The following is an 11,276-nucleotide window of genomic DNA, read 5'->3' as shown; positions in this document are numbered from 1 at the left end:
TGAACGCCATCTCCCGTCCATTAAAGGCATGACCCCAAAGTGGCCTCCATCACTTCTTTCCCCATCTCATGAGTCAGGATTCAGCCAGATGACCACATGTAGGAGTAAGGGGCCTGGGAAACACAGTCATTAGGTCTAGAGAAAGAGCCAAATGGTTATTGGTGGACACTGGCTCTCCCAGCCACAGCCACCTCAGTACTCTGTGGGGTGAACACTGGTCAGCCATGGACCTGAACCACCCAGAAGTCTCCAGAGATAAAGGAACACTCCTTGTTCTTTTCTCTTAGCAGGGCAGAATATTTGGTTGATAAATCTTTATGTATTGAGCACCTACTCTCTGCCCTGCCAGGGATGCAGCAATGAGCAAAACAGACATAGAGAAGGAGATGCAGTCTGAAGATACATAACGCAGGTTAGTGTAATTGAAAGTAGTGAGATCCTTGCTGTCTCTGCTTAGGGAAGTTCTCCTGACCTCCCCGTGTCAGGTCCTTCATCAAACCCACTTGACTTAGGTCTCTCTGCACAACTCTAAGTTTGCATTCATTTGTATGATTCTAGGTTTCCTGCTGGGTTCCTGAACAGACCTCATCTGGTTTTGCTCCTCTTTGTGTCCCCAGCATCTAGCACAACGTTAAGTGTGGTAGCTCCATGTAACTTTCACAAATTCCATTGCAGGAATGCAATGTGTGCACATATGTATGCATGAACAAATGGATGAGTGAAAAGAGAACAGCAATCTTCCTGCCCCAGAAGCAGTTTCCTTCAGGGGTGGGGGTGGGGTGGGGAGGCAGAGACAGCCAGTGATGTCACAAGAGGTGTCTGGGATGGAAGGTTCTGGAAGGTTGAATGGGGTAGAAGGGCTGTTGGGAAGGAATACTGCCCACCTTTCTGCTTCTTGTCACCACTACCATCCTGGCTGGACCCAGACAGCGACGAGGTCTGGGAAGACGCAGCACATGTCCAGATTTCCAGGATAGGCAAGCTGTTTACGATCTTTGCAGAAGAAGAAAACGTTCTGAGTACCCAAATGTCTCAGCAACCAATGCCGTGCCATGATGGCCAGGACTCATGACAAGTGACATTGGTATGGGGGAGGGGCATGTGGGGGTCCTTTGGGATTCAGTGTCTGGCTGTCATTCAGTGGTATATTTCAGTAGGACTTAGCCTTACCACAGCACACATTTTGGCCTTGAGCCAGACCCTCAGTATCTTTTTTTTTTTTTTAAAGATTTTATTTTTATTTATTCATTTGACAGACAGAGATCACAAGTAGGCAGAGAGGCAGGCAGAGAGAGAGAGAGAGAGGAGGAAGCAGGCTCCCTGCTGAGCAGAGAGCCCCATGCGGGGCTCGATCCCAGGACGCTGAGATCATGACCTGAGCTGAAGGCAGAGGCTTTAAACCACTGAGCCACCCAGGTGCCCCCCTCAGTATCTTTTTTTTGTTGTACTTTTTCACTGATCGCTGTTGGTGTACAAAAGAGCTATTGATTGCTTTTTCAATATTGATCTTTTGCCTAACCACCTTACAGAAATTTTTATTGAATAATCTAAGGAGTCAATCATATTATCTGCAAAATGACAGTGTTGTTTGTTTACAATCCATATTTCCTTCATTTATTTTTCTTATGTTATTGCATTGGCTAGGAAACTTCATCAGTGCTGAATAGTAGCAGTCACAGATGACATCTTTGTCTTATTCTTGATTTCTTAGAAATTCTTCCAGAGCTTTTGTTGCTGTTATTAAGTATAGTATTTATTGAATATTTCTGCCAGATATACTTTATCAAGTTAAAGAAAGTCTTCCATTTCTTATTTGCTAAGAATTTTCATAAACAACAGATATTTCATCAAATTCTATCTTGAAGAGATCATATGTTTTTTCACCCTTTCTCTCTTAAATGCAGTAACTCATATTGATAAGATGTTTAGTGTTGAATAATTTTTGCAGTTACAATAAACCCTATGTGGCCTTTTAAAATGGTGAAATGGGGAGCCTGGGTGACTCAGTTGGTTAGGTGTCCGGCTTTTGATTTTTGGCTCAGGTCATGATCTTGGGATTGTGGGATCGAGCTATGTGTCCCCGTGCTCAATGGGGAGTCTGCTTGAGATTCTGTCTGTCCCTCTTCCTCTGCCACCCTCTCCATGTTCTCTAACATAAACAAATCTTTAAAATAAATTGTGAAACATCTTGCATATAAAATAATACAAAAAATCTGAAAACTTAATGAATAGCAATAAATGTCTATACCTATTTCACTTTATGGAATAAAATGATACTAGTAACTTGTACATCCTCTGTGTGTCCTATCTTTTTCTCATGTTCCTCCCTCTCCTGATAGTGTAACCCCTACCTTGAACTGTCTTCAGAAACTTTCTTGTAGTTTTAGCACCCAAACAAGTACTAATTAATGTTGCCTGTTTGTAAACTATATATAAAAATCATACTACAACCTACTTCTTTATCAGCACCAGGACTGGGAAATGCATCCAATTTTTTGTGTATGTTCTTGGATTTTTCTTCACAGTGTAGTGCAACCTAATGGAAATGTCTACTTTTCTGTTGATGGACATTAGGGGTTTTCCAGTGTGGGGTTCTTATAGACACTGCTGCTGCAAACATTGTTGTTCATGTCTCCTGGGGCAGATATGCAAGAGTTTCTCTTGGGTATATGTGCCTGGGGGTGAAAATGCCAACTCAAGTATATGTACATGTTCACTGTTAATGGTTAACACCAGAGCTTTGTCAATTGGGTGTGCTGTCTTTATCTCACATCCGTAGTGGAGGAGAGCCCCCATCCCCTTTCCCTTCCAGCACTTGGATGCATTTTTGTATCTACTGGGAAGGAAATATCTCATTTAATGTTCATTTTTCTCATTATCAAGAACATGAGCATCTTGTCCTGTTTATAACCCATTCTGTTTCCTGTGAACTCCTTGTTCATGTTTTTGCCCATCTCCTGTTGGATTACTTATCTATGCCTTTTTAATCCAGAGCAGCTCTTTTCATATTATGGATATCAGTTCTTTCTTGGCATATGAACAGAGCAAATCTCTTATCCCAGTCAGTGACTTGTCTTGACTTACTGTTTTCTGATGTCTCAATACATAGACATTCTGCTTCTGGTAAAGATTCTTTAAATGCATGGCTGGATTGGACGTTTATTTGGTTGAAGAGTCATACCATCTCCACTTACAGCTGCTTATGAATGAATGAATGCTCCCAAGACTGAGAAGAAAAAATTATGCTGTGACCATAGGCAAACTATCCTTGTTGTGTCCTAGTTTCATTTGTAAAATGGAATAATAGTAAATAACAGTACCTACCTCCTAGGATTATTGTGAAGATTAAATGACTTAATGCACAGAAAACTTTCAGAATAGTGCTCAGCACACAGGAAAGAACCATTTGTTATTTGCTTTGCTTGTCGTTGCTGTTCTGTAATGAACGGTCTTGGTCTTTTTTTTTTTTAAGATTTTATTTATTTGACAGAAAAGAAGAGAGTACGCAGTAGGGGGAGCAGTGGGCAGAGGGAGAGGGAGAAGCAGACACCCCAGTGAGCGGGGAGCCCCATGCAGGACTTGATCCAAGGACCCTGGGATCATGACTTGAGCCGAAGGCAGACCCTTAACCAACTGAGCCATCTAGGTGTCTTAATAGTCTTGGTCTTAACAGGACTTCTGGTTTTACCCAGATCCTCTCAGTCCAAGATCACAGGCAGTGTCTCCGGGTAGAGCTCCCATATTATCTTTCTCTGTAGAAAATACTCTAAGTGCTTGCCATCTGCACCTTGTAACTGCCTTGTCGAGTCCAGAGTTTCTCAGTGTTGGCACTACTGACATTTGAGATCAGATGATCCTTAGTTGTGAGGAGCTATCCTGGACATTGCAGGGCATTGAACAGCATCTCTGGTCTCTACCCGCTAGATGCCAGTAGTACTCCCCAACTTGTGACAATCAGAATGTCTCCAGACATTGCCAAGTGTCCTCTGGGGGTCAGAATGGCCCCTCGTTGAGAACCACAGGTCTACAGAATCAATATATTTGGATATATACTCATTAATCTAATACTGATTGAACCCCTTTCATGTGCTAGGCACTGTGCTATGTGTTAGGGATATAGTGATCAACAAGATAGTCACACACACACACACACACACCCCTAGTTACAAAGCTAGATCATGCAATAAAGGGAAAGAGAGGATGGAATAAGAGGGAGTAGGCTCTAGCTCAGCCTGGGATAACAAGGGATATTCCTGTGAAGAACAGACTCATAGGCAGAGGCTGAGTCTGGGAAGGAAGGAATGGATGAAGATTAGGGAGAACAGTGTTTTGAGCATAAGGGACAGCATGTGCAAAGGCCCTGAGGTGAGAGGGAGACTAGAGTGTGTGGGGATAGAGAGAAGGTCCAAGCAGATAAGTGAGGGGTATGGCAGGAGGTAAGGCTGTCTTTGCATTTATTTCTACACGCCCCTTGCTCTCAGAGGCTAATTGTATATGTCTGCACCTAGAACAGCCAAGCCTCTGCAACCACAGTCTGCTCTGTCTGGAACACACACCCCAATAGAACTCCACATCCTTCAGGTCTCACTCAACTCAGATGACACCTCCTCAGAGAGGCCTTCCTGACCACCCCAGCATTCTCTACTACAACACCCTGTTCTGTTGTTCTCATTGTGATCATCACCAACCTTAATTTTTTTTTTAATCAAAGGGATACCCACATATCACAAGATTCACCACTTTAAGGTGCACAAGTCAGTGGCATTCAGGACATTCACACTGATGTGCAACCACCTTCTCTACCTTGTTCTAAAACATTTTCATCACCCCCAAAGGAAAGCACATGCCCATTAGCAGTCACTCCCCATAGTTCTGTCCCCAGCTCCAGGCACCCCCTCATCTGCTTTCTGTCTCTATGGATTGGCCTGCTTGGGACATTTCCTACAAAAGGACACAGCATCACAGACTGTGTCCTTTGACATCTGGCTTCTCTTGCTCAGTATGATGTTTTTTGAGGCTCATCCTGTTACTATCTGAACTGATCTTTGTTCCTTTCCTGGCTATTTTTTCCAACTAGAATGTCAGCTCAAGGAGGGATTTTGTCCATCTTTTGCCCAGTGCCTAGAACTCTGCCTGGCACACAGTAGGTGCTCAGAAGACACAAGGAGAAGAGGGTCCCAGGATCCACCTCTGTCTTTCTCCCTCACTGAATTTGTAAGAAACGTTCTTGATGATGGTTCAGCTTGAGAGAAACCAGGGCAGGCCCCCCGATGGCCGTGGGCACTTAATGATTTGAGACCTATCATCTTCCCCTTCTCACGGCTTCAGCGGTAGGGTCAGATCGCTTACATTTTGCTTTATGACCACCACAGAGCCAACAACTCCTTAGACCAGAGGCAAAACCATATTTTCCTGAGTCACAAACACATACACAAATCCATTCACCTGCACAAACGACCACCTCTTTGTATGTTGTCCCGAATCTTGCTTTTCTGATTTAATATCCTGTCTTGAAGAACATTCAGATTCAGTAACCATGAACCAACCTCTCTGGGGTGTGTACGAATTTTCATCGAGATGACACTCACGTAGCATAAATTAATCTTTTTACAGTGGATGGCTCAGCGGCATTTAATACTCTCACAGTCTTGTGCAATCATCACTTCTGTTCAGTTGCAAAAATGGTTCATTGCTCCAAAAGGAAACTCTGTACACATTGACCCGTCGTTCCCCACCCCCACCCCTTGGTGGGTAATTCTTTGGTGTCTCCAGTCTACTTTGGTTTGTCTTCATATGGATTCTACTCCCAGTTGGAACTCTGGGCAGATCTGTCCTCGAGGTCCTCTCCAGCAGACCCAAATATTTGTCATGATGCCCTGCATGAGGTAGATCTTTTACTACATTCTTACTCGTTTTATGTTTTATCCCAAGTTTTACTTTTAAGGGAGATACATAATTTTGTTGTATAGTACACCTTTTCTTTTTTTACTTTGCCGAAGTAAGCCTTTTAAGATACATAATGTATTTTTTTTTTTAAATAAAACTGGCTGGATGAAATTTTTCTCTTTAGACTGATAGAATAAAAATATAGCTTGAAAGAATGTTATCACCATGCAACAATACTGGGGAGAGTGATTAGGCTTTTATTTCTTTTAAGATTTTATTTATTTGAGAGAGAGAGAGAGAGAGAGAGAGAGCATGGGGGGGAAGGGCAGAGAGAGAAGCAGACTCCCTACTGAGCAGGGATCCTGATGCAGGGCTTGATCTCAGGACCCTGGGATCATGACCAGAGCTGAAGGCAGACTCCTAACCAACTGAGTCACGTAGACGCCCCACAATTAGGCTTTTAAACAATACATAATTGGCATATTATGGACAGGAACTAAGTTTCAACAGGAGATGGGAAGTGATTGCTAACAAGCTATTTGCTCCTTAAGTTTTATCTTTAGTGACACTGTTAAATCCAATGAACTTAGCTATGGAACATTTTTGAAGGGTCCATAGCACACCTGATTCACATATTGTAGAATTCATGTTTTTGGTGTAGAGTTTTGGAGTTTTGGCAAATGCTTGGAGTCGTATAACCAGCAGCACAGTCACTGTTGCCAGCCCACCCCTAAATTCCCTCCTGTTCCCCCTTCACAGTCAACCCCACTTCACACCCCAACTCCTGGCAACCTCCAACCTGTTCTCTGTCACTACTGTTTTGCCTTTTCCAGAAAGTCACATAAATGGAGTCATAAGGCTTGTGGCCTTCTGAGTCTGGCTTCTTTCCCTCAGGTCTTCGAGATTTGCTCGAACGGTTGCATCCACAGTTCCATCCCCTGTGCTGTGGCGTTCCGCATATGGATGTACCATGGAGATGGGAGGGGAGGGAAGGGAGGGGCAGGGGGCTGTGCAGGGCACAAAGAAGTTGTGGGCTTACACCCTGAGGGAGGTGGGAGCCCTGGAGAGTTGCAGGCAGAGGATGGACATGGTCAGACCAACATTTTATTTTATTCTTATTTTTTAATAGTTTTTATGATGGAACATTTCACACACACACACACACACACACACACACACACACACACACACACAAATAGCATTATGACCCACCCCTCCCAACAACAGCAACAGCTATCCATTGCTTTGCTCCAATAATTGTCAACGTGGAGCTGGCCTTGTCTCTCTCCATGCGGCCATGCTCCCACTGGACCGTTTTAAAGCAAACCCCAGATAGTGTGTTATTTCACATGGAATCCTTCAGCAACAGGGATTCTTTAACTGACTCTCAAACCATCATCACACTTCAAAACGTGACCATCGTTTCTTCGTGTCATTTGACATCCATTCAGTGTTCAAGTCCCCACTGACCACAGATGCCTTGTTTGGGTTGGGATGCGGCTGGAATCCACACATTGAATGTGGTTGATGGAATCCACCATTGAGCACGGTCCCTCTGGCTCATGGGAGGGAGCCCAGGTTCCAGAGAGCTGTGCCTGTCTGGGGGAGCAGTAGTTTGGGGACCTATTTTGAAGACTGGGCTAGATGTGGGGGAAAGAGGGAGCAGAAAGAGAGAGGGAGAAGGGGAGGGATAGTAGGGTGGGGGAGAGGGAGGGAAGAGAGAAGAAGGAGACAGAAGGAAGCAAGGAGGGAAACAGATGAGGGAGAGAGGAGAGAGGAGGGAGAGACAAAGGGAGGGAGGGAGGGAAGTTGGTTAGGTGATGGGTAGACAGATGGACGAGTGGATGGAAGGATGGATGATGGGGAAGGATGGAATGATGGATGGATGGCTGGGAGGGAGGGTGATGGAATGAAGGAAGGGAGGGAGGGACAAATGGAGATAAAAGGATAGATCAGGGTGAGGGACACCAAGTTTCTAAGCCAGGACCAGCTTCTCCAGGAGGACCTTGGACTTCCTGGTTTCTTCTTTTGTAGCACACTTTATGAATGTCATTGCATGCATGGTCCTAGCTTCATTCAGATCGGCTATGTTTGGCTATTTGCTTTCCTCCATTGATTGATCTACTCTGTGTGTATAAATGCCACAGAGACTCATTTCAGTTCATATTATAATGTGCTTTTCTAGCTACTCATTTTCCCTGAAATATACAGCTAGAGTCTGCTATCGTAGAACCGTGCACAGGTCATGGGGCTGTATTTGCCAGACGGTGTATCGTCAGGTTCTTGTAGAACATGAACTGCAAATCTAGAGTTCAGGACTGCTTGACTCTGGTATCGAGTATAATGTTTGTCACGAGGAAGATAAGACAATTTTCCTTCATGGAAACCACCGACACACTGTTCTCAGATGATGTCAGCCAGTGGTGGAGGATACCGCTGATGATATCTGCAGACATCTTGGATTGGAACGAAATAACATACTGGATTTGTGATTTTAATTACATGCTTAGGGGAATCTGATTAATGAAACATGTGGCCAATGTTCAGATGTTTCGGAAATTTTGATTTGTTAAATTCCCAAGTTCATTAAATGGCATTTAAGATTTAGTATCTTCTCAACATTTACGCAAGTGGATTACCCCATGTAACAAAGTATTGCAGAATGGGTGACTCAGCAGAAACTTATTTTCTCTCGGTTCTGGAGGCTGGATGTCCAAGATGAAGGTGTCAGCGGGGCTGGTTTCTGGGGACAGCACTCTTCATAGTTTGCAGACAGCTGTGTCTTCACAAGATGCAACAAGAGCAAGGGCTGGTGTCCTTTCCTCTTATAAAGATACTAATCCAGTTGGATCAGGACCCCATTATTAGGACTTCCGGTAACCTGAATTACTTCCCTAAAGGTTCCATCTCCAAATACAGTCACACTGGGTGCGGGGTAGGGCTTCAACATATGAATTTTGGGGAACATAATTTTGTCTAGGAAAACAACTATTAATTTTTGTCAAGTAAATGTTTACAAGAATGTTGCTTAATAGGTTTAAGGATTAACACACTGAAAATCAGACAAGGTTAAGGAGTGGTGGTTGACCCCATTAGACACGAAAGGTTTCAAACAACGGAGTCCAGTTCATGAGCATGCAAGGACCCCGGCAGCCACAATCGTCACTGTCCTCCAAGGATGGGTTAGCGACCATGTGATCTGAAGTCTGACCTCTGGACACTGTCTTCCAAGGGGGCCGCCTCAGTCTCACAATGTACGAGAGTGTCTGTCTCCCCACATTCTCACTAATATCAAGTGTTTTTCAGCCTTTTTGAGCCTACTCAATCTGACAGGTGAAATACATCACAATATTTTCTACTGCACTCTCTCATGACTGAGAAAGTCATTTTAAATCTGTTTTCGGGGAACTATCTATTTATGCCCTTTGAGGTACCGGGAGTTTTTCTTACGGATCCACTGGAGTTCTTGCCAGGTAAAGGAAATCAGGCCTTTCTCTATTAGACACGTTTCCTGTATTTTTTCTCAATTTGTTGTGAATCTTTTGAGTTTTTATGGTATTCTTTTGCCATGTGGAAATTAAAAACTTCTTTGTTTTTTTCAAGATTTTATTTATTTATTTGACAGGCAGAGATCACAAGTAGGCAGAGAGACAGGCAGAGAGAGAGGAGGAAGCAGGCTCCCCGCCGAGCAGAGAGCCCGATGCGGGGCTCGATCCCAGGACCCTGGGATCATGACCTGAGCTGAAGGCAGAGGCTTTAACCCATGGAGCCACCCAGGCGCCCCGGAAATTAAAAACTTCCTAACGTAGCAAGATTTTCTGTTTTTCCTTTATGTCCTTTGGGTTTTCACATCATACTATCCTTAAGGCAACCAAGCAGAACCAAACTCTCCCATGGGTTTCTTTCCCTTGCTAGAGTTCAGAATGTTTCCTCACCCACAGGACCACATATGGACTTGGTTGTTATGCCCCAGCCATTTAAGAGACTTCTGGAAACTCACGGACTGAATGCCCTCTGGACTTACAACTGCTCTACGATCTGTCACACGGACCCCTCTCCTCCCCTCCTAGGCCTGGGACTAGCATGACTAATCGATCCCAGGATTCTAGGCAGTGGATGGAAGCTGACCTGCAGCCCCTTTGCCGGCCCTGCTAAGTTCCCTGCCTTGTGTCTTGCAGTGCTGTGAAGCATGGTGTCTCCGGACCTGGAAAGGCCGAAAACCCCAAGACTCGGGAAGTGGAGATTAAGGACCCTGAAGGAGACATGAGTAAAAACAAAGGTATGTTGTGCTCGAGTGCATATAGGAAAGGGAACGGGGCACAGACTCAGCCAAGCCTTTTCATAAAGGAGCAACCCCACCTTAGAGAGTCAGGGCACACTTGTTCCTTGCCCGGGTCCCTGGCTTTGGCTGATGTGCCTGCAACGGGGGTGGAGGGACGGGCGACTCCTACCTACATGTGATAGGGAGCACAGGCCGTCCAGGCCAGCTGCTGTCTGAGCAGAGCTCCACCAGGCCTGTGACAGGGGGTGAGGGCCCGCTCTTTGGAAACCTCATTTGTATTATTTGTACCACGGGACGCTGATCACAACACCTCCCTATTAGGACAGCCGTGTGGGTAAAGCACCCAGCAACCATTATATATAGTGCAGATATAATTATATGTGTGTGTGTGTGTGTGTGTGTGTGTGTGTGTGTGTGTGTATACAATGTAATAATATATATAGTATAGATATGAATGTGATAGGACATATAGTGGGTATCATTGTGTGTGTGTATATATATATATATATATATAAAGTACAGATGCAATTCTATATATAGAAAGAGAAAGAGAGAGGGACAGAGTCCAGATGTAATATGGGCCAGATGTAATACTATAACGCAGATGTACTCACATACATATAATGCAGATGTAATATTATTTATATAATACAGACAATACGTATCATAGAGTACAGGTATATTGTAATTAAATGCTACTCTGTATTACCATTTGTATTTTATATGTTTTATGATAACTACATAGTGCAGGTATGCGATAATGATTTTCCTCTGTATGCTGTAACCACTTTGCCGGCGGAACAAAGCTCAGGGAACATCACGAGACAGAGTGAACTCATTATCTTCCACAGCTGCCCTCTTCTGAGTGCCTAAAATGTTGGCAGTAACGACAGCTTTTATAACCATTCTCAAGTGACCGCGATCTTCAGAATGTCATTCCGGTCACTGTCAGATTCCCAGGGCCCAGGCTGGGTGGTGGAAACAAGAGAAACTGCCTTCTGTGAGGGCTCTAGAGGCTGCAAGTCTGAGATCAAGCGATCGGCTGGGTTGGCTTTTCCTGGAGGCTGTGATGGACAGTCCGTTCCCCGGTCTCCAGGCTCCTGGTGGC

General features: G+C 44.4%; 1 protein-coding gene across 1 annotated transcript in view; it reads left to right on the top strand.

Annotated features, from left to right (window-relative positions):
- Nucleotides 1-1,052: 1,052 nt before the first annotated feature.
- LOC111161844 (long-chain-fatty-acid--CoA ligase ACSBG2-like) overlaps nucleotides 1,053-11,276 on the top strand; it is a 32,150-nt gene continuing 21,926 nt past the window's right edge. The window contains exons 1-2 of the mRNA XM_022525851.1: nucleotides 1,053-1,075; nucleotides 10,065-10,165. Of these exons, the coding sequence (XP_022381559.1) occupies nucleotides 1,053-1,075; nucleotides 10,065-10,165 (124 nt within the window). The remainder of the gene's footprint in view (nucleotides 1,076-10,064; nucleotides 10,166-11,276) is intronic.

Source organism: Enhydra lutris, unplaced genomic scaffold, assembly GCF_002288905.1.
Source record: "Enhydra lutris kenyoni isolate GAN:26980312 unplaced genomic scaffold, ASM228890v2 scaffoldscaffold86, whole genome shotgun sequence".
NCBI lineage: Eukaryota > Metazoa > Chordata > Mammalia > Carnivora > Mustelidae > Enhydra > Enhydra lutris.
The sequence above is the reverse complement of the archived record's forward strand: the minus strand, read 5'-3'. Positions and strand labels throughout refer to the sequence as shown.